A 25,211-nucleotide genomic window follows, 5' to 3' on the forward strand; every position below is an offset into this window, starting at 1 on the left:
GGCCCAGGATTTTGTTGACAAAACTGCGTCAAACAGCTGGTTAGATCGGGGATGCCTCTTTGGGGAGACGGAAGGATTCATGATTGCCATACAGGATCAGGTCATAAATATTAAAAATTACAGAAACCACGTACTCAATGATACAACACTCACAAATGACACATGCAGAAAATGTCACATCATGCCAGTAACTATACAACACATCACTTCTGGTTGCAAGCTTTTGGCACAGACAGATTACTTACATAGACACAATCAAGTAGCAAATATAATACACCAACAGCTTGCAAATAAACACAAATTTTTAGACATTCACGAACCATACTACAAGTATATACCATAAAGAGTATTGGAAAACAACACTCACAAAATGTACTACGACAGAGCCGTAATCACAGATAAAACAATTTACCACAACAGACCAGACATCACACTCATTGACAAACACAATAAAATCACATACATTATAGACATATCCATTTTAAACACTCACAATGTACAAAACACGTGTACTGAAAAAATTAGCAAGTACACAGAACTCGCGCAGGAAATAAGGCATCTGTGGAGGATGGAAAGAGTGCTTATTGTATCTGTCGTTCGTTCTCTCCTGTACAGGTGTGATACCACACACACTACACAAAAGCCTGGGAACATTACAATCGAGTAGAAATACATACATCACACTACAGAAGGCCACTATATTGAATGCATGCCATATTGTTAGGAAATTCCTGAATACAGACACACTTATTTCATTTTAGTTTTGGTTTGGTTGCTATGCCTTGACTCTGGTCCGGCATAGTATACAGCCAGCCACCGGTGTCAACCGAGTATAACCCACTAAATCCAACATTATAGTAATAATAATCTGGAGTACACTTTGGAAACCACTGATGTACAACACAGTTTTTAAACCTATATTGACATACGTATCTGAGAGTTCAGTGAGAAATAATGGAATTTACCAAAAATTAGAAACAGCAAAAATGAGAGTATTCAGAAAAATTAGTGATGTTAATAGTTGGATGCAGTGGCAAAAATCAAATAAAAATGAAGACATAAGAAAAAACTTTAAGGTAACTAATATTCAGTCGAGAGTATGTGAGGCTAATCTGAGGTGGTTTGGTCATTTAAAAAGAATGGGAAAAAGCAAGTAACCAAACAGATATTTGTAGCTAAAATCAGAGGAAAAAGCAAAGGACGTCCTAGACCAGTAGTTCTCAACTTTTCTGAGTTCGCGGAACAGCTTTCATATACTTTTTATTACACGGAGCATTAGCATTAATATATTCAAAATTTGATAAGCAATTCCGTATTTACTATTTTCAGGAAGCAATGAAGCAATAAACTAATAAACTTTAATATATTGAATAAAATAGAAACATGGAATTGTCTACGAAAAAAAATAAATAAAAACTTTAAAATCTTTTCTTTCGTGAAACACTCAAGATAGTCTTGCACTGGTTAAGAACCACTGTCCTATACGAAGGTGAATTGATAGTGTTAAGCAGGATTTAGAGGAAAGGAATTTAAGTTTAGTCCAAGGTAAAAACTTGACTATCGATAGGAGAGTTTGGAGAAAAATGGTGGATTGTAGTAAAAAAGTTTGATTTTTTACTATGTTGACCTGTACATCCTCTGGGTGCCAGCAGGAAAGAAAGGTGATGATGATGATGATAATGATGATGATGATAATGATGATGATGACAGTATTAAATTAATTTAAATATATTTACTTTTTTAAAGTCTTCTTCATTTACTTCTGCTCCACAGCATTTTTTAATAGCTACTTGGCCCTAAAAAATTTATTTACATAAATTTAATATTTTTTATAAATTAAGTTCTTCAAATTTAAACATAAATTAAATTTAAATATTCTTTTCTAAACATTCTTAATCTGTTTTTGTGACACCATTAAGGATTTCTTCGATTTGGTAATATTTTCTCTGTAATTTACTGTAATTTTCTCGTAACAAAATTTTAAAATTCGAATAAAAGTTCAATCGCTTCTTAGGTTAAGAATTTGATATTTATATATTGGAAAACTGAAGAAATTATACTTTAGTCAAGTCCACTTAACAGTGCATTGGGATAAGGAAGCAGTTCACTTGAGAAAGCGCTCCTTCATTTTTCCGATTTTCTCCTGTATGTTTTACATTAGCAGGATTGCTCAACAGAACACCGAATGAAAGAGTCAGCTATTTTAACAAACGCTGTGTCGGCGGTCCTATTAAAGCAACAGTATGCATACAGGAACGCTATTCTAAGGAAGATTTACAAACGTTTATCTTTAATTTTATGATATATTACGGCACGGTATCTATACGATAATATTTGCTGAAATTTGGTGAAACGTTTCATTGAACAGTTCTATAATAAACGGACAATAAAAGATTTCTTTTAAAATCAAAATGAACTGGTTTAATTTGACACACATATGAAAAGCTATTAAATATTACAAAGATATTATAAACTAGGACATCGCGCGACTTTATCGTATCGCGATAAAATTGAGGAGGAGCAAAAAAGAAAGAAGCGATCCCTGCACCTGTTAAGCATGGAAGAGACGATCCTTATACCTGACAAACACGGACAGGTGAACTTTACATTTGCCGCTACAAAAGAGGCTATTCTTGCACTGTACAGTACCTGCTGGACACGGGAGACACGATCCTTGCAGTGGCCGCAGGACCAGCCATGTGCATGTGAAGAACCAACCCGACCCGGCTACCTTCGTTGGCAGGCTGAGAGAGGAAATGAAAAAAAATCAGGCCTGTAGCGCGTCGTCCCAAGAACGCGAAAGTGTTCGTGCACAATCTTTCCTCCTGTTCCCACGTCTTTCTGCAAACTGACGCGGTCCGAAAAGGCGTACAACCGCCCTACATAGGACCGTATCGGGTTACTGAAACGAGGAACCAAAACTTTAAAGAAGTGATGGGAATCGGCATATCAATGTCAATATTGATAGGCATAAACCGGCGTACATAATATGTGCGGACGACGCAGAGCCCTCCCATCCACAACAGCAACATCAGAGACAACAACAGCAGCAACTCCAGCAGAGAGAGCAGCAGTTTCGTCACAGCAACAGGATACAGTCAGACGCTCAGTTCGTCAGGTGAGATTCAACCCCAAATACTTGTAAGGTCAGTAACATCTCGCTATCGATGGCGAGGGACTACTGTTGCGGTCTCGAACTACTTCCTGTAAAGCTGTAGCAGTCACGAACTACTTCCTGTAAAGCCGTAGCAGTCGCGAAGTACTTCCTGTTAAGATGTAGCGGTCGCGTTCTACTTTCTGTAAACAGGTAAAAGGGCCGGAGCAATCGCGTAGGAAGATGAGAAGGGGCAAAATAAAAACCCATTAGCTGTCTCGGCGTTCAGACGGAAAAAGCTACTCTCCATAATTTTTTACTATCTTTTATCACAACAAAGTTATGTAAAATTGGTGTCAGTGATTTATCTGCTAATAAATGTTATGTTTTTATATTGTTACGCGACTTACGCTACGTGAATTTGTTATAACGGCCAGTTCGCGTAATTCGTGCGATATCGCTTTGTCGCGCACGCTCGTGAAATGACTTTAAATCTCGTAAACGAAGTCATGGACCCCTATTTTTATTACATTTTTGGATTCCTCATTGCAATTAATGGAAAATGGCCAAAATTTGCTCAAAATCAATCAAACAGTTTTTGAGAACGAACACAATTCTCTAAGCCATATAGAAGAGGTTTCGCGAACGCTACGCCTCAAGTATAGGAGAATCAACAGCGTACTGTACAGTACGTCCTCATCTCGAATGGAAAAGGCAAGTAGTGATTAGTAATCAGTTTTCGGACGTCATAAGACCTTATTTTCAGGTGATACTGTACTTAGGCCCTATTTGTTTTTATACAGTACGTCCCATTAGAGATCATTCAGAAATTTGGTAGCAAGGATTACACATCTTTTCACCTAGGCCATTTACTCTATCTCTGGAAAGAACTGAAACTATTGTGACGGTAAGTATACTGTATTATATTTTCTGATTATTTGATAGAAAGAATGTTAAGCAATATGTAAGTACAGAAAAAAACTGTGATGATGAATTTTAAAGTTTCAAGTATCGTTGTAAATTTCCAAGTAAAGTTCCAAGTTTGTTATTCGTAGGCCCCTGATTTATACTTTTTTAAAATATTTTTTAATGATTTTTTGACAAAACTTACTGTATTCGAACGTTTTGCACGCTTGTAGTTTAGATTATAAAATATATAAATACGTATTTTGGGGAGTAAGCAAATGTTTATTGGGTTCAAAAATATTTTCCCAAGTTTCCCCTCTTAGCAACGCTTTACAGCAATTGATTGTTCTTCCGCTGTTGCCATTATATTATAAAACTCATTCCGCCACGGATCTTAGAAAGGAGAGGTGCTTCTCCGACACGTTGAGGCAAAAAACCTTGGCAAAAATATAAAATCATAAAATAAAGTTTGTGAACTCGAAGTTAGTACTTTCCTGAACTACATTATCACTCGTTCGATAAACCGAAGAAGCATAAACGTCCTCTAGAGGCGATTTAATAGGAAGTGTCTATCTGTTATACGAATAGCCTGCAGTTATTAAGTCCTTTCTTAAACAGATGTGGTACATACAAAAACAGAATATTATGCAAAAAACCTGCATACATAATGTTGCAATATAACGTAGTTTTAAATAGATATATGTAAAAAATAACTTTATTTTCGATTTAATTCATGTCCTCATCAGTAATTTAGATCATGTAATAAATACATTTACTAAATTCATGGTGTTTAAGCAGGTTTATTTCTAATTACGTTATCTTCCTCTATATCATAAAAGTAAATAATAAACAGGAATTTAAAAACTAAGCGAAAACTCTAACCACACTAAAACACAATCGAGTTTTCCAAATAGTTACCTACTTGCATATGTGTTAAATGAGAACTGGAAAGGCCATTTCGCTGGATTTGTTACTTCAGTGTAATAACTGTTATTATAAATACTTTTACTTTATAAGTTAATTGAAAAATAAATAAATAATAAAATAAACCTCAAAGCGGTGCCAGGAAGGAAAATAGCATTGCCCCTACTTTCGGGACCTCTGAATCCCTTTAGTTTAGAGTAATATTTGTATCCACTGTCTTTTTTCTCTGTAGTCCTATATATGTTTCAGTTTTTTTTTTTTTTACTTTATATTGAAAATAATACCCATAGTGTTGTCAAAATTAATTAGTACAATATTATTATGTATTATATGATGACTTATGATAGCAAAATATAATTTAAAAATATACATGCAGTCCCAAATTAAACTTGACATTACACAGCTGGCTACAGAAAAACTATTCATCAGAAAGTAATGAAAGTTTGTGAATGCCTTAATGAGACGATGGGAATTTTTTCTAGAGCAAAAATGTTAGTTGCAGAGGGCGTTTTTCAAGCTGAAATAATAGCATATTCTCCTGCAAGATCCCCAGATTTGAATCCATGCGATTTTTAGCTCCGAAAGATCTAAAACATCTGATTTACAGTAATTACGTAACATCTTTGTGAGACCTTAAAGACAGCATAGAACGCTATGTGCATAACATTCGAAGCTACACGCTGCTTTACGATTTCATACGGTAGCAGACAATGGTGGCCATCATATTTTAAATATGTTTTGTTCACATTAGACATAACTTGTGTAACTTATTGTTACGTTCTGCATAAAGCAATAATAAGTCCTTAAATAGTGATTTTTGGAACTAACTTTTTTGCTCTAAAAAATTCCCATAATCTCATTAAGGCATTCACAAACTTTCATTACTTTCCGATGAATAGTTTTTGCTGTAGCCAGCTGCGTAATGTCAAGTTTAATTTGGGACTGCATGTATATTTTTAAATTATATTTTGCTATCATAAGTCATCATATAATGCATAATAATATTACAGTAGAACCTCGATTATTTGCCCTAATTAGGGACTGGGGTTGGTCGGATAATTGAAAAGTCGGATAACCGAAAAGTATGAAAAAATCCATTATTAGTGTAGTATATTATTATATCCCATGTAATTAGTATATTAGTATATTAGTATATTGCTATTAACCTACTTTGCGTTGAATTTTCATCGATGTTAAGCCTAACAAAAATTTTTTTAAATAACAATCGTCGCTATTGTATCGTTAAAAATTAGAAAATTAAGCTTCGTTTAAATACTGGCTCCCTTTCATGGTCGAATGAGTGTTGCCAGCTAAAACACGTAAAAATAATATTAAAGTAGCCAAGAGATAGCCAAATATTGTAGCGCCACATCACTAGCGGACATTTTAAATTTGCCGACTAGGACGGTCGGTTAACCGAGGGGTCGGTTGATCGGGGGTCGGGTAATCGAGGTTCTACTGTATACTAATTAATTTTGATTACACTATGGATATTATTTTCAATACAAAGTAAAAAAAAAAACTGAAACATGTATAGGACTATACAGAAAAAAGACAGTGGATACAAATATTACTGTAGCCTGAAGGGATTGAGAGGTGCCCGAAGGTAGGGGCAACGCTATTTTCGTTCGTGGCCCCGCTGTGAGGTTTATTTTATTATTTTTTTAATAAAAAGACACAGTCGTTTCCAAAAAAATTTCTTGGTCGATCACCATTTATTTCCTTAAAATGTTCCAGAATTAACTTTGGGCGACCCGACTTTTCCTTGTAGGCTACATGGCTGCACATGAAACAATTCCTCAAAATACAGAAACAATTCAATTTAAAAATATATAACAATTTGTAAAAAATTGAAATTGGTGATTTTTTGACGTCTTCAAATTTCATCCTTCTCCATTTTAAGTAAATAAATGGTGACCGACCAAGAAATTTTTAGGAAACGACTGTGTCTTTTTATTAAAAAAATATTTATCATTCAGCGAAATTTTAAAATTATACTTTATTATTTATTTATTTTTCAATTAAATTGTTTTATGCCGTTTTTAATGATTTTCTTGAAGTTTCTTGTTTTTGATTTTCTTGATTTTCTAAGTTTCTTGAAGTGTAATCAGAGTATAAAATGAACGTCCAGAGATGAGATCTAACTAAGGAAACATTATCAAAAATATACAGTACATACTGTACTTAAAATATTTAGTGATATAGTATCAATATATTAGATATTGTTGGGATCAATCTGTTAGAAATCAATTATTGTGGGGATTATAAAACTTATTATAAAAAGAGTAATGTGAATAAATAGTAAGCGTCAAAAATATATTTTTTATGGTCATATTCAAATCATAGAAGGTTAAATGTAGCATAAAATGCACTTTCCAAAGTCATAACATATTCACCCCATCATAAAGCTGAATGTGGGCACCACAAAATTTTTAAGAAAATGAATTGCATGATTTAAAATTTAAACATTTATATCACGAGTGTATGATACTGTTCAGTTGCTATTATTATTATTTAACATATTGTAATTCTGTGTATTAGTTTTAATTCTTTTTTTTTGAAAAAAATGGTCGAAGTCATTTCATTTTACGGAAATAATTTTACTACGATCAAGATAAATCATATAACACATAATTATATAAACATTGAATTTTGCATTGAAATGATCGAAAACGTCCGATAATTCGTTAACTTAATTAATAATGATAACCATCTTCACAAAAAAGGATTATTAGATATTTACTACATTTATGTAATTTTTAAAGTTATAAAAGGTTTATTCACTTACGTCAGCCATCAATTCATTCATATCTATAGTGCCTAAAAATAAAAAGTATTTTTTAAAATTCAGCAACAAGTTGCATAACATTCCTGGAAAATAATTTAAAATTGTTGTAGCGCCATCTATTATAATATTTCAGTTTAAAAACTTTTTATATTATTAATTATTATAAAATGACAAAAACTTTAATTTTGACAGTAGGGATGATTTTTTTTTATTAAAAAAACTTGTAAATGCTAACGAGTTAGACCAAACTCGAGATACTAGGTCTGTCCGGAAAGTTCGCCAACTTTTTAAATTACACACCAACCAATAATTGAATCTGAATTCAGCATGCTCAGTTCTCAACCGGCAAGTGTTTTGTACTATGTGCCGAAAACAATTCTATCTTCGTTTGTTGTTGCGTTACGTTTATTTGTGTAAACAGGTTAGGTCTGATAAAAATTTCATGAAAAACATCATAACTGGGGATGAGACAAAGGACTATAAGTATGACGTGGAAATAAAACGTCAGACATCACACAAAGGGGGAAAATTTTCACCGCAACCCAAAAAGACGTGACAAGTTTGATCGAATGTGAAAGTCTTGTTCACTGTTTTGTTCGATTCTGATGGTGTCATTCAAAGAGAATTTCTTTTATAAAGGAAGACGTTAAATAAAAAATACCATCCGGAGTTTATGAAACATTTTCGTGAAGCAGTGAGGAAGAAAAGACCGACAGCTTAAACAGAACGGCATCGTAACAATGCTCCGGTCCACGCAATACTGCTGATAATAGTTTTCAAATTCCCAGTGGTGTTCCACACAACACTGGTTAGCATTTCAAAAATTGATCTTTGAAAAGACCATAACCATAGCCTTCGTGAATTCCCTCTTTACTCTGTAAACTTTTTTGAGCATATAGAATTTCATAACGAATAAAGTTTACAACTTACCAGCGCAATAAAAACATGAAGCGAGAAAAGCAAAGAGAAAGCATATGGCAAATGTCTTCTTCATGACGATCATTAATAAAGAAACTACTGAAGCAAGTAACTATCCAGCCGAGTGTTCTATTTATATAAAATCTATTGTTTACTGGAACATGCAATACACCAATAGATGTCCAATAAAATCACATCTAGCACAATTCAGCTGATACAACAAAGTCATATTTATATTACTGACGTCATTCCTTCCAGTTATTTTAAGGACATTCATTTAATTTTAATACTGATATGAAGTTTTGTCAAAATAATTATTCGAAAGTTAAGAAGAATCATTCCCTAATAGTAACATTACTGAGGAAGCTAAAACAAAAAAGAAAAAAAAAACTTTAGTGTATTACAATTGTATATTTATTAATAAAATAAGTAGTAAGAAATTTTTCTAATTTTAAAATTAATAAAGAGGATATTACTTCATTGATCTTTATATGATAGAATATTGTTTGAGGCGTTATACTCTAAATCAGCAATCGAAAAAACTTTTAATGAATTTTTTTTTGTCACGAAAAGCTTTAAACAGTAAGATGTTGGAGGTTGTTTGTTCCAAACTCATTAATAACTGAAAAATAACATTTCTGCTTCTTGACACATCTATAGAAGTGTTCTTACAATTTTTAATGTGTAGACGATAGCCGAGATCTTGTAGTTTTTGTTTTCTAGTGCAACCGGAAGTGACAGTATAAAGTGGTACGAGATTAATTTTGTTTTTACGAATGTTTAATAATGACAAAGAATTAAAAGGGAATTATGCAGCCCTGTATGAATGCTACAATCTTGCCTTTATTAATCCAATCGTAAGGCAGTTTCAGCTTTCTCAAACTTTTGCTGTTTTGACATCTACTGATGTTTTATATTTTATACGGTATGTTTTCGAAGGAACAGTGTATATTCAGTTATTTTCAATAACAACAGTTACTTAAATATTGATATAATCTCTATATATATATTTTTTTATTTTTTGGTATACATATACTGACTTACACTAATATACATCACGAAATCTTACATGATCCCTTGAAATTAAACATGACCTTCTCAATACAAAACGTTTTTCACTTCTTGTCTATGCATTTCTTTCGTTTTAAAACAACACAGATTCGAATATATAAATTAAAAACTTTTTTATGTTTTAAAGACAAATGTAAATGCGATTTTCTTTCCAATGTATTGTTAACGAAATTTTCAAACATGCTTTTATTAAACTTTACTTATTAAATTACAATTAATGTTACGAAATGCAATCGCATTAATGTCACTTCTGCACGTTCATTAATTAATTAATGACTTCTGTAAGTATATGTTATAATTCCTTTTTTAATACAAGTGGAACCTGATTAACCCGAATTGGTCAGGGAAAAAAACATTCGGACTTGGGGTTTAAAAGTTAACGTAAACGTCTCGGTGTTGTCCAGAAACTCGAAAAAGCTTAACCTAATGGGTCAAGAAATGCTTTCCCGAATGGATAATCCGTTTACTCCTAAGTGTTTACTATAGATTTTTTTCATTGCGATATTTCGCACCTAGAATTGATCTGTTTTTTTCTTTTCTTTTTATCGCAAACATACTACTCTTTACGATTGTTATGTTTTTAAACATTGCCGAACAATAAGCATTTTTTAAAATTATCATATCAAAAATCCATATATTTATTACATCAGCTAGTTGAAGAAATCCATCGACAATCAAATAAAAAAAAAATAGCAGGTTCCAATGGCAGTTACAGTATTTAGGTCAAGCACGCTGCCGGAAGCCACCACCTCACATGACACGATGTTTACTTTTAGTCGATTGTGGTTTCCGCGCTTTATAGGAAGTTTCTGCTTAGTTTATTCCATGCACACACGTTAATTTATTTACTTATTCAAAATAAAATTTTGGAAAGTTTATGAAAATGTATCAAAACCCCATTCGAGTTGAACGAATTCAAGTTAACCAATTTGATTTAACACGTAAATCCAATTCCAATGTTAGACGATCGGGAAAGAAAATGACTTAACCAGGTTCGTTACCGTTACAATTCGACCCAAAGAAATATTTTAATGATAGCATTTATCATGATCTATTCTTATAAAAACAACATAAGATATTCATCGCTAGAAATACAATTTATTCAGTTATAAGCCTATATCAGTGGTTCCCAAACTTTGTTGATTCTCGGCGCCCTTGCTAAATCCAGATTTTCCCAAGGCGCCCTACGTCAAATTCTAACAAGTACAATTTGCGAAATAGCCAACGTTTTTTTACATTAAAGAACACTATCAGTACAGATACCAATGCATTTTGTTAAATGCCGCATCTTATCACATTGAATTAAAAGTGGAAGTAAAATTATGACCATTTTATAAAATTTTACAATATTCCTCACATATTCGGCGCCGTGAAATATGTGAGGAAGCCGCGGCGCACATTTTGGGAATCGCTGGCCTATATAGTTTTCAAAAACAGAAACACTTACATTCTATAAAATTCTTGTAATAAATTTATGTAAAAATATAAAAATATTCAAAGTGCAAATGCATAATACAGAAATAGTATCGTCAACTATTTACTTTTTAATTGTCAGTTGTTTAGATATTCTGATTTAGCATTCTACCATAGAATCTACTATACTAGTAGCCCGGGTCGCCCCCTAGTGGGCGTTTTAGCAGTATTATAAATTCTTATGAGGCATGTTTAATGCACTTAATATACTATTATTATATTAAAAAATTAGCTTAACTATTTCGAACCTTATCGTTTTATCGTAGCGGTTCAAATCTATCCGGTTTTTCGTNTCAGAAAAATTTCTATCCTGGCATGAAATTTTAAATTATAAAATTATTCTAATACAATTATATGTCTAATTTATGTAGAAAACATTAATGTATAATTTATTTTATATAACTTATATACATAATCTATTATGAATTATTATTTATTTAAATTTTTATTTATTAATTCACTACATAATCACAGTATTTTATATAGAAAATAAATACAGTGGAACCTGATTAAGTCAGGAAAAAATTCGGACTTAAAAGTTTCGTGTTACGGAAGTTCAGTTAGAAATTAAGATTTTTGCGCATGGGTTGATCGGCCATCCATAATAAATTATCCACACGTTATTTCTCTGTCTCATTACGTGGAATCGTTATGTCAATGTAAACCTCTCGGTGTTGTCCAGAAACTCGAAAATGCTCAACCTAATTGTTGGTAAATAAGAAATGCTTTCCCAAATGGTTGATCCATTCACTCCTGCGTTTACTAAAGATTCTTTTAATTGCAACATTTTGTTCCTAGAATCGACCTTTATTTATTTATTTATTTTTATCATAAACAAACTATTCTTTACAATTGCTATGCTTTTAAAATTTTGCTGCGAAAAATAAAATTTTTGATATAGAATCGGACTATAGTCGTTTTTTTTAAAATAATTTATTAAAAATCCATTTATTTATTACGTCGACTAGTTGGAGAAATCAATTGGCAATCAAATAAAGCAAACAAAAGCAGATTCCAATGACAGTTTCTAGGTCAAACGCGCTGCGGGAAGCCACCACCTCCACCCCCTGTCACATGACACGATGTTTACTTTTATATGTTTGTGGTTTCTGCGCTTTATAGGAAGTTTCTGGTTAGTTTATTCCATACATAAACGTTAATTAATTTATCTATTCGAGTTAAACAGTTCGACGAATTCTAGTTAACTAGTTTGATTTAATACGTAAATCCTTATTCTAGACGATCGGGAATAGAAAATGTCTTCGAGTTAACCAGGTTTTACTGTTCAATTTGATCTACAATGTCTGTGGAAGGCCGTAAGATGAAAAACGTCGCGTTATTCAATAATTATCTATTTTTCATTAGGCCCAGGCTTAAGGTGCAAAAGTATGGGGATGCAAAAATTTAAAATAATAATTGAGGCGGAACGTTAGCGAAGTCTCTTCTATGTGTCTAACAGAATTGTATTCGGTTTATTTTCATTAAACTTTGCCATTTTCCATTATTTACGGTGATGAATCCAAAAATGTAATGCGTGTCCATTTAAATGAAAAAGTAGGAGTCCATGACTTTGTTTTCAATATGCACAGGTATTAATTTGGCAATATCCATGCTGTTTGATGCGCTGAGCTCACCTAAAGGAATATAGGACTAGGGATCAAAAATAAACACAGCATTACATGCGCCTTAGGTAAAATAGGCGCGCAAAATCGAACAAAACACACTCGTTGTCTTTCCATGGCGACAAGTGTAAGGATCGTCTCTCCCGTGGCCGGCAAGTACAAGGATCGCCTCTTCTTTGTTTAACAACTGCAAGGATTGCTTGTTATTTTCTGGCTTCTATCGCGATACGACAAAGTCGCGCAATGTCCTAGAAATAACAACAAAATAATGAACAAGTAATTTTATGCAGAAAAAATTAACAGTAATTAGTGTAAATTAAAACCTGAAGTAGTGGCAGATCACAATTGTATAGGCTATCGTTAATATACAAATATATTTTTCATGAACAGAGAGGTAGTGCAAAAGTCGCACTATTAGTTTGGGATCGCCTGCATATTTTGGGCGTAGGGGCGTCATATTTCTAAATGCGCCAATGTATATGTAAATAAGTATTATATATAAAATTAATAATAGAATATGTAAAAGAAATCTGTAAACAACATCTATTATTTGTGAGTTTGTTCTTATATTTCTGCTTCCTTGTTCTTTACAAGGATTTATATTGTTTTTATTTCTATTTTAACACGATCTGGAAAAAATTCAACTCTCTTTTTACACTATTTCTTTTCATCTGACACGTTTCAATAAATTTCCTTTTTTAAGAATCTCCATTTGAATTTAATTCTAAATAAAATCATTCGTAATTTATTTTCAAGAAAATTTCTTTCTCTTTTTTTAACACAATTCTTCGTATTTGCATTTATCACACACGCTGAAGTAAATTTTAAGATTTGGCTACTTTTACGATATATTTGAACGTGCTAGCGTTATATAATATAAGTTATATAAAATATTCTTCCATTCTGACATCATTAGCCGAGTGTATAAAACATTGAACATTAGTTGATCGCGGGTTCGTGCCTCACCAACCAGCTAGATATGTAGAGCCTTCTTGATTTACTTTATGTGTAAAATATCTAAATAAGAGCCAGTTTGAAAATCCATTCGGAGGCACACCCACCTGGGTACATCGCCAACGTGTTTCGTTGTCGTATTTCAATAGATTTTATATGCTACGTGGTACTCTTTTAATAGAAAAAGTCGAATAAAAATTAAAATTAGCTAGAATAATATCAATTAAACTTTGCTAATAAGTAAGTTACAATCGCCTCTCCAAATTTATTAATCAGAATTGAAATATTTTGTTTAAACATTATATTAATTGGTTTATCATATTATTTTTACTAGTTTTTAAGGTTTAAAACCAATCTTCCTTTTTTCAAAGCAAAAAATTTCGTACACAAATGTTTAGGGAGCGTATCTAAAAAGAAAACTGGATTTAATAGACAAAAATGTAAATCCACTTCTTGTCCTTCTAGAAATTTTACAAATACTTCTTATTGATTTTGCTTTATTAAATAAAGGATTTATGCAAACAATAATTAATTCGATTTAGTATGAACAGTTGTTGATTTAGTAGCGTAGCTATGCCCACGCCGATATCAATGTTTGTAGATCATTATTTAAATTATTTTCAATATTTTCTCATCTGTTTAAATAAAATTTAATCAGAAAAATTTCTATCCTGGCATGAAATTTTAAATTATAAAATTATTCTAATACAATTATATGTCTAATTTATGTAGAAAACATTAATGTATAATTTATTTTATATAACTTATATACATAATCTATTACGAATTATTATTTATTAATTCACTACATAATCACAGTATTTTATATAGAAAATAAATACAGTGGAACCTGATTAAGTCAGGAAAAAATTCGGACTTAAAAGTTTCGTGTTACGGAAGTTCAGTTAGAAATTAAGATTTTTGCGCATGGGTTTATCGGCGACCCATAATAAACTATCCACCCGATATTTCTCTGTCTCATTACGTAGAATCGTTACGTCAATGTAAACCTCTCGGTGTTGTCCAGAAACTCGAAATTGCTCAACCTAATTGTTGGTAAATAAGAAATGCTTTCCCAAATGGTTGATCCATTCACTCCTGTGTTTACTAATGATTTTTTTAATTGCAATATTTTGCGCCTAGAATCGATCTTTTTTTATTTATTTATTGTTATCATAAACAAACTACTCTTTACAATTGCTATGCTTTTAAAATTTTGCTGCGAAAAATAAAATTTTTGATATAGAATCGGACTATAGTCGTTTTTTTTTAAATAATTTATTAAAAATCCATTTATTTATTACGTCGACTAGTTGGAGAAATCAATTGGCAATCAAATAAAGCAAACAAAAGCAGATTCCAATGACAGTTTCTAGGTCAAACGCGCTGCGGGAAGCCACCACCTCCACCCCCTGTCACATGACACGATGTTTACTTTTATATGTTTGTGGTTTCTGCGCTTTATAGGAAGTTTCTGGTTAGTTTATTCCATACATAAACGTTAATTAATTTATCTATTCGAGTTAAACAGTTCGACGAATTCTAGTTAACTAGTTTGATTTAATACGTAAATCCTTATTCTAGACGATCGGGAATAGAAAATGTCTTCGAGTTAACCAGGTTTTACTGTTCAATTTGATCTACAATGTCTGTGGAAGGCCGTAAGATGAAAAATGTTGCACGTGGATTCTAATAGTGGAGAAATAAACAGAAAGATAAATTTAAAACTAATTCTTTAAATATATATTTCAAATTATTATTCGGAGAAAGTGGCAAGGATCTAATTTTTCTAACAACACCTTTAAATGGTATCTATGAGAAATACTCTAATGTAGACGAATTAAAATAATACNATCGGGAATAGAAAATGTCTTCGAGTTAACCAGGTTTTACTGTTCAATTTGATCTACAATGTCTGTGGAAGGCCGTAAGATGAAAAACGTCGCGTGTGCATTCTCCATAGTGGAGAAATAAACAGAAAGATAAATTTAAAACTAATTCTTTAAATATATATTTCAAATTATTATTCGGAGAAAGTGGCAAGGATCTAATTTTTCTAACAACACCTTTAAATGGTATCTATGAGAAATACTCTAATGTAGACGAATTAAAATAATACTTTCAACAAAAGAGAACGCATTTATCTATGATCATATCGAATTATATCGGGTTTGACACCAAATGTTAAGGCAGTGATTCTCAACTACAGTAGAGCGTCGATTTTCCGAATCAATTGGAGAAGGAGGTTGTTCATATAACTGATATTTCGGATAACCGATTTATGTACGAAAAAATAGTTTAACGTATCCGATTTCGAAATTTTTCTCCGTTGCGTGTCGCTTCGCGTTGAATTTTCGTCGATGTTAAGCCTAACGAAGACTATTGTATCGTTAAAAATTATTTTTTTTATTTTGTACGAACAAAATAAATATATTGAAAAATATAAAAAGAATAAAAAATTATACTTCAGCAGTTAATTTAGTATCAAAAACGTAAAATATTTGAGTAGCCCAAGACATAGCCAAAGATTACAGCGCCACAGCACTGGCGAAAATTTAAATTTGTCGACTGGAATTCCTTCGGATAACCGACGTTTCGGATAACCGACCTTCGGATAAACGACGCTCTACTGTACTTGTATAATTACGTAAGGACATAAGACGATGAGGTACAATTCGGTCTGCGCTCGGCGACACGTTCAGTCGCCGACCAACGAAGAAAATACAGGTTTATTGGCGATTTTTATACTTTTTAATTGCTTATATTTCGGCAACCGCTTTATAGAAAATCTTAAAATTTTGCACACTACCTAAGAAAATAATTTTCTTTCGAACGAGATATTCGGAATTACTTCAGGTGTTTAAGGGGTGGAGAAATAAACCCTCAAAACCGGAAACTCTGATACCAGTATATATAACCAGTCGGTGACTTATTTACTTGGCGGAGAGTCAGTGCCGTGACTTTTATCATATTTGTGATAAAATTAATCACGTGTTTCTCTTCCTATTTCGAAAATATATTTTAAATTTTCTTAAATAACCGCTTTATAAATTTGAATTAACTAATATCTCAAGCAAGTTTAATTTCTTTGATGCAAGTTTATTATGTAAGTTTTAAATACAGCCTAAATGTAGGTAAAATTTTAATGTGAATTAGATAAATATACAAAATAGATAACATATTAAGTGAATACACGTTTCATAATTTCACTTAATATACACGTTACAAATTAATTGAAATTATGGAACTGAATTTCTTGATATCGTAATAAGATTTTTTTTCATTCGAAAATAGTGATCATTAGTAGAATTGAGAGAGTAAAGGACGATACGCGTGGCTGGCAAAAGACAACAATCAGTGACTAGATTGGTGCCTTTCAAAGCTCAAATTCAACTCTCCGTTGATTAGCTTAGTATGACGTAAAGACGAATTCAACACTAGCTTATTAAAGATTTGTTGAGATAAAATAATCGTGTCAAATTTGACCCTCCGAGGTTTTGCAAACCTGGACATTTTTAGACACCTGAACACAGAAAAGTTAAAACAGCGAGAGAAAATTCTGTGTGTCTGTTGGCGTTTATTTCGTTTAATATCTCAGGATGAAGCAAAAATTAAGAAACGAAGTTTTTCATAAAAACCTGTATTTAAGGGGCATTGATGCTATTAAATTTTGATTGTTAAAGGTCAAGAGGTGAGGAAAAAGAAGGGTCATAGCTCGAGTTGGATCGGACTTAATACAGACTTTATTCGTTATTAGCATTTAAATATTTTAAAAATTCGTCTCTACCTTCAAAATCAAGCTTTTTGCCATTTTATAATAATTAAAAATATAAAAAAGTTTCTAAATAAAATATCATAACAGATGATGCCAAAATAATTTTCATTTCTTTTTTTGCTGGAAAAGTTTAAGCTGCAAGGCTGTAGTCCCCGGAAGGGTCTAAAAGAAAACCTGAGTGTAGTGAACACCAATGATTCAGTGCCCCCACGAATAGCTAAGTGTTGAAGTTAGTGCCAAGAGGCTGTTAGTAGGAAGACTTATAATAACTACATTTCAATTACAATATAAAATTTTCTATAATTTTAACTATTATGGAATGGAAAAATGCATAATTTTAATGGAAATAATCAGTTCAAAAAAGGAAATTAAATACTAATAATGTATGACATTAAGTCGAGATATGACACATGATCCCCCTATAGTGTATATTCTCTAGAAGTACCCTATTAAAACGCAAAGAAAAACGCAAAAAAAACTGCATCTGTGCCTGTAAATCTTACAGGTCGCTTTCTCTTAACATTTAATTGTTGCGTAACACTTCTTTTGTTAACACTCCCATTGTCGACAGATATTTAGTCTAGTATAAACAGAAGCAATAACAATTGTACTATTGGGGCCCGTGGTGGTCGGATCTGAAACGCTCGCTCTGTCACTTCTGTCGTCCTGAGCTTGTAGGCCTGGGTTCGCACCAAAGGTGGGCAATATTTTATTATTATTATTTTTTTTTACATTGTTTCATTTGTAGTTCACAATTCATGTTTCAAGAGCATATAATTTTTAATAATATAGTATGTTTTTTTCACACACAAACCATTCATATATGTAAATGAGAATGTTCCTTTAAATGTTTCTTTGCTCTACACCCGTTCGACCAATTGCTACGAAACTCGCCAGTTAGGTTCACATTCAGCGAACTCAGATAATGTAGAACATCGCATTCCAAAATATCTATTGGGTGTTTGTAAATCAATTGATTTCTATCTTCATTCCATTTCTTGGTTTACACGTAGCGCCTTCTATTGCCAGGAAATTTAACTAAAAAAACACAACACCTTAAGTTGCTGAGAAATTTAATAAAAAACGTAACAAACGTTTTCAGCCAAACCCGTTGGCCATCATCAGGTTAAACAAATTCGAATATAAACAAAATGGAACAAAAATTTAAATACAGTACAAATAAAATAACGAAAGAAATATGCATATACATGTATAAAAACATTTATAATAATTTTTATTTCATTTTAACAAAATATGTATATAAATACATGTATAAGTTAAATAAATATTAAAACACTAAATCTATACAGTAAAACCTGTCTACGGCGACCACCCAAGGTTCCTTCAACAAGTGGTCATTAAGACAGGTGGTCGTCAATACAGGTGGTACAGCTGTAATACCGTATTTCCGTACGGATTTTGCTAACTTTTTAGCTATTTCTACTAAGCAAAACTTAAGGTGAGTAAAAATAAGCGAATTTTTTCAACGATAGAGCTATATTGGTATTGTATTTTATTCTTATCGGATAACCCGATTTACAGGAGTTTGTCGTAATTTTATAAGACAGATTTAATACCAATATTTTAAAGATTAATACAATAGTCGCATTTTCATGATTATAATGCACGCTTTCTTTTTTTCGACTTAATTAATTCGACTCGGTTGTTTTCGTTCGCTACTCTGTTACGTATATTACCTCATCGATAAACAAGCGTGTCGTATCTCTACATCATTTTGGTTTTGGTATTCGTTAATCTTATTTTAACTTTAAAAATACTGTATCTTTTAATATTTAATATTTTCTTAAGTACAATAAGAAAAATTATTAATTAATAATAAAACGATTTTATTATTTTACTAGCTGCAAGGACCCGCTTCGCTGGGTTTTTATTTGTGGGCAAAAAGTAACGATAGAGAAGATTAAGATAATTAAATTATAGCCAATCTTACCCGTTTTCACAAAATGCAAGAATTAGGTCTCCCGTTTCCAGACGTTTCCAGAGAATTTTTACATGAGCATAAAAATTTGTTCGATTTCCCGCAAAAGCGCAAAAAACCGCCTGTAAATCTTGCATGCCGCTTTATATTAGCACTTCCTGGTCCCGATTCTATTTCTGAACGTCTCTTGTTCACGTCCAGTCAAACGAACTATTTTCAACGTTTCTGGAACGTTTACGATCGTTCTATAATCGAACCAATATTCGAATTTTATGTTCGAATTTAATTCGAACAAATTCGAACAAAACATTCGAAATAGAAAGCCACTTTAAACCACTTTCAACCCCATATCTCCCGCATCATTATAAATATCGAGACGCAACCCCTGGTGCACGAATGGAGACTTGGGACTACTACCACATACAAACACCATTCACGTGCGATGTGTAGTTTTTGCGGAAAAGTGAAATATAGGAACATACATGTCCATTTATATATATATATAGATATAGATTTATTTATTTATTTTGAAGCTCATATACAGTACATGTGGAATAAACAATTTTTATATCAACCTACCTTATTTCCAAAATATTTTTCAAAAAATAATATTGAAGTAATTTTCGCAGGCAAAATATTCAAAAAACAATAAACGCAATAATGCAAAAATCAGTTTTACAGGCAACCTTCCTTTTTCGATTTTTCAATGACAGTTGCAAAATGTAATGAAATCGTATAATCTATATATATATATATTTATATAACGAAGAAGTAGAGATATGAAAACACTTTTGCAAACTTTAACTCTGTATAATCAATAAATATTTCTTGAATCAAAGACATGTTTATTGCAATTTTTACACTTTAAATCATAACCTTTATAGAAGTATATTTTCAAACAAATTGATTTAAAACATCATAAAAACAATTTTAGAAACGAAGCAGAAATAAATTATAAAAAAGTTATTAAGATAAACGCCGTTCTATTAAAAGTAAACAGTTCTGACAAAACTGATTCATAAATGTCAAGGACAGCATTCTGATCAACACAATTAAACAATAACATTGACATCTGACCCACTTCAGACTTGTACAGGTGCAAGACACTACAGTACTAATTTGAGGTGAAGAGCATATCTTTTAAATTAAATAAATTAAAAATCTGATTAAAAATTGCAGCCCGACATTGTGATGATGTCACAATAAACATTCGTTCGTTTCATTTGTTTTTTTTAATTATTATTATCTTGCTTATATAGTTTCTACACTTAAAATTTAGCAAGAGGATCAGATGTGTTTATTGTGTAAAACTAAACAACAGAATCTGAAATATTCATTTTAACGAGCAATTATTTAATACGTTTGATATACGTCTTCCATCTCCCCAGCCGGTTCTTATTACCTTTCCCCTCAAGAGTCATTAGGTGACTTCAGACAATAAACATCAATAAATAGAGTTCTAACAACGATACAATGTTAAAACTTGTTTTATTTGAAAGCTGAAGGATACCGCTAAATAGTAACCTAGTCAAAGTATAGAATTATCATCGGGTCATTTTTAAACACGCTTTTATTTTCGAAATGTTTAATCAAAAACTCATTTTTAAATTCTCTGCACAATTTTTAGACATTTTATGACATAGAAAATGATAATAATATAACAGAAATAAACATTAAATTATTTAATAATAATATTAAATAATCTATTGTTTTTAGCCCTTAATGTAGTTTTAATCTTAGTCTATATCAATTAGACACATATCACATCGATGTGGTAAGCCCTCGTGTATGTCTCTAATTGATATAGACTAAGATTAAAATAATCATAATTTGGCAAAAATTATCCATTTGATAAGTGGAACTACTAATGTGGACAGTGTGGATTATTGCATACCGAATAAAACCTGATTGAAGCGTAGGAGTAAGACCGCTTCAAAAATCCTACCAAGATTTCTGGACACGGATGTGTAAATGTATCATCGAATATCAATTCAGCATGTATTCAAAGTAAGGGTTAAATTTCAGATGCGTATACTGTCATGGCGGCGGTCCCGACTAACTCCTCCCGGAGGGGAGCCACCAGCAGGCCGCCTTGTGCCAAACGTCACTAGTTATTGATTCACGGTAGTTCTTGAACACACGTATGAATAACTAGTATGAAGTGCCGCCATGACAGTATACGCATCTGAACTTTAACCAAAGTAAGAATTACCTACTAAGAATCTACCGCTTCTTTGCCTTGGGCATTCGTATTTACTGTTGTCTTTCTCTCTCTTCGAGGCCAATACACCCAAACAACTCCAGTAATGTCACTGGAAAATATCTTTTCGTCAGAAAATCTGACGTTGTGCCATTCGTTCACTGTCCAGTGTTGCTGTTCGTAGGCAAAGCCTAAACGGTCAACCATTTTCCTTTTTCAATACTCTGTTTACACATTTTAATAACTATTCGTCTACTAATTTTAAACTCTTCTACTGTTTTCCCTTCTTCTCTATGTCCAATTTACGAATATCTCTAGAAATTGCACGAGGCATTTTTATAATTTGTCCAATATAGCGCCCTGGACTTTCTTTTTCGTCGACTTAGTCGTCTGTTTTTTGTTTTTTTTTTTTTCCGTTGTGTCGCCTCTCATTCTTTCGAAATACTGTATTCAATAAAGGTTTACTCTAATCAAAAAACGAAGCAACGCGAGGCTTTGTAAACCCGAATTGCTTATAACAACTCGGTTTACTTTTATTAAAAGTTAAATAGCCAGTAAAAGTTATTTCTTAAAATCTTTATTATTTTAGCGGGAGGTTGTCGGTGGACGGGACCCACACCGCCACTGCTATTAGAAGTCAGTCAAATTACAATTTTATTGTTTTACTGTACTAAAAAAATAATGTTTAGGATTAATATCGCTCGAAATATTAAGAAAGTATCAAACTTTTTAATGCCTATTTAATAAGGAATGTTTCCTATATGAGAAATGAGAGAATCAAAAAATAATGCGGACATTACCAAAAATTCGGAAAACGTAAATTTCTATCCATATAAATTGAAACATTTCCAATAATTTTATCAAATAAATTTATATGTCATGATTCCTAAATAATGTTACAGAACGAATAAAAATTTTACAAGTTGTACAGTTTGCTAATGCAAACTGTACAACTTGTAAAATTTTTATTCGTTACTGTAAAATTTTTATTCGTTATTACAGAAGTTACTTTTTATACATAAGTCGCTCTGCTTGGACATGAACCTCGGACAATGCGATACGTGACAAGTCGCGTTGTTTTAATTAGAAATATTTTTCTTTAATTTATATCATTAAATAAAAACATATACTGCTGACTTAAAAGCTATAAAAACATGTTTTCTCTTCCTTTCATTATATTGTCAGATGTGATGCAGAAAGCTTAGTTATTTTACGGCCTTCATTATTAAACGTTACCACAGTTATTCTGACTGTTAATTTATTATTTGTTCTGCATTTAATTTTGAACTAATCGAAAAAATTCCGTGAGATTTCTGAAATACTGTAATTAGGTTCGAGTATTTTAAATCTATGATAACTAACGGACATGACCGAGCGAAAAGTAATTAGACCATATTAAAATTTATATCTGAATAAATTTTTTATACTTACTCTCTACAACCCTGCGGCCAAGTTCGCCTGCCACTAACCATCAAAATCCAATTTTTTTTTCATACCACGTTCACTACACTCTGCAATGATTTAAGTTTCATAACGGACAAACGAAATAAAAACGGTCGATCAGAAAACGTCGTGTTATCCTTGGTAAGAATTGTCTGTGTTTTAATAAGAAATAACAATATCCACTCACTACGGCATTTTTGCAGTGAAATCCGTGAAACTACAAACTTACAAGAAAAAATAACAATAAAACATTATTACATTAGTTTCAAACTTAAGAACAGCAAAAACATCCAGTTTCCACGGCGGTACGAAATTGAAATGCTCAAAACGATGAACGATGTAGCAAAATGAAACCTTTAGCAGAGAGTGGTTTCGATCCACCGACCTCTGGGTTATGAGCCCAGCACGCTCCCACTGCGCCAATCTGCTTCTGTCAAAAAAATTAAACTGTCGGTTTTTGATACTTTCTGCTTATAGTGGAGTGAAATTAATTCTCTGCCATTAATATAAATAATATCCGATGATGAATACTCCGTAGTTTTACACAATGAAATGACTGGATCTAACAGCAACTTTAACTAGCATAACTCTATGTTTCTAATTTAAACTTTTAAACATCGATGAAAAACACGTCATGTAGGCCTACCATAACTAGTTTCTTCCTCATCACTCTAACTGAAGCATTTATTTTACTATGAATGTTTGTTTTTATCTAAGAGGGATTTATGAAAAATTCAAGTATAACTGTAAAATAGAAATGATTTCAATCCTTTGATTTTTCGCCATTTATTTAATTAAACAAAATGTTAAAAACTTTTTACATTTTCAAAAAAAGCACTCAAGGAATCTTTTAATATGACCTTTTCTCGAAATTATATCTGTAATTTTGCAAAACTCAATTTGTAAAATTTCGATTTCTTTCTAGTTTCAATACTTTATTTCGTATTTCCTGGAGATGGCTTAAATTTATTCAGAGAAATATTTCGAAAATTACTTTTAAAACCACATACTCCTTTCGATGAGAAGAAAGCATTGACAAGTTTTCAGAAAATGGAGAACATGTGTTTTTAGATATATCGCTCGTCTGGTATGAGAGGTTCATTTCATCGCGGAAACGATTCGAATACATTAGATGTAGTTAGATGAAAAAAAATATGGAACGCTTCACGATTTTGCGTGTCATCCTTGCGCAGGGGCCATGCTAATCTTCTCTGTATCGTTCCAATTTTAGAATATGTACGACCGAAGTTGTACATTGAGTACTAACTGGTCGGCCCTATATATACTAACAACTTCAACGCACGCGTTTCACGAGTGTCTTTACGTTTTTCGCCAGTTAGCAGTCAATCGCCACCCTGCAGATTTAACTATAGTGGTCCATTTTAAATTAGAACGATTGATTTTCGAGATTTCTTGAAATTTCTCGCGTATAAGTTATTGGCCGATGATCAATGGTTGCACACTTTACATCCTGCGATAGCTGCAACGTCCGACCTGAATGTTAAACCTGCCAAGATCAGTTAGATTTTCGGCCTGCTCGCCAGGGCCGGCCTTCTCTATAAAGGGGCCCGGCTGCAAGAAACTATTTGGGGTTTAAATTTTTTGTAAAGTAAAAAAAAAAATTACAAACACAAACATATATTACTAATGCATGTTTATTTAAAGCGTGATTTTGTTTTTGCTAATACATGAACTCCTTCAGAAAAATTACAATTTTTTGCATTTTTTTCGATGCTTAATATAGCAACTGCATTTACGCGTTCTGCACACATGCTGGACCGAAGATAAATTCTTTATTAATTTTAATTTGCTGAAAGAGCGCTCAGCACTTGCTATAGTAACTGGCAACTTAAAGAAACGTTTTAACACAGTTAATACATTTAGAAATGACTCATTATAATTATTATTTAGTATGTATTGCAATATGTCTTGTGCGTTATTTACATCCCTTTCATTCAAAATCAAATCCCGTAGCAAACTAATTTCCTGGATTAGGTTTTCATCTACATCTTTGTTATAAAACTTTACAAAATTTTTGGAACATTTTTCTAATTCATGTTTTTCTAAGGTTTTTATATCAGTGATTAATTTGAAATCAGAAATA

The 25,211-nt window shown here is 32.1% G+C and overlaps 1 protein-coding gene and 2 non-coding genes across 3 annotated transcripts in view; all 3 read right to left on the bottom strand.

Moving 5' to 3' along the window:
- LOC111628844 overlaps positions 1 to 8,722 on the bottom strand; it is a 49,075-nt gene extending 40,353 nt beyond the window's left edge. Inside the window, exons 1-3 of the mRNA XM_023372692.1 lie at positions 8,643 to 8,722; positions 7,713 to 7,744; positions 1,737 to 1,796 (exon numbers count right to left, since the gene is read on the bottom strand). Coding sequence (XP_023228460.1) covers positions 1,737 to 1,796; positions 7,713 to 7,744; positions 8,643 to 8,715 — 165 coding nt within the window. The 5' untranslated portion in view covers positions 8,716 to 8,722. The remainder of the gene's footprint in view (positions 1 to 1,736; positions 1,797 to 7,712; positions 7,745 to 8,642) is intronic.
- Positions 8,723 to 23,464: 14,742 nt separating this feature from the next.
- Positions 23,465 to 23,536, bottom strand: Trnam-cau. The gene has a single exon. It is a non-coding gene; the product is annotated as a tRNA-Met (tRNA).
- A 719-nt stretch (positions 23,537 to 24,255) lies between these two features.
- On the bottom strand, positions 24,256 to 24,361 carry LOC111629364. The gene has a single exon (XR_002757324.1). It is a non-coding gene; the product is annotated as a U6 spliceosomal RNA (small nuclear RNA).
- Positions 24,362 to 25,211: the final 850 nt, after the last annotated feature.

Source organism: Centruroides sculpturatus, unplaced genomic scaffold (assembly GCF_000671375.1).
Source record: "Centruroides sculpturatus isolate CEXI.00-Female unplaced genomic scaffold, Cexi_2.0 scaffold51, whole genome shotgun sequence".
NCBI lineage: Eukaryota > Metazoa > Arthropoda > Arachnida > Scorpiones > Buthidae > Centruroides > Centruroides sculpturatus.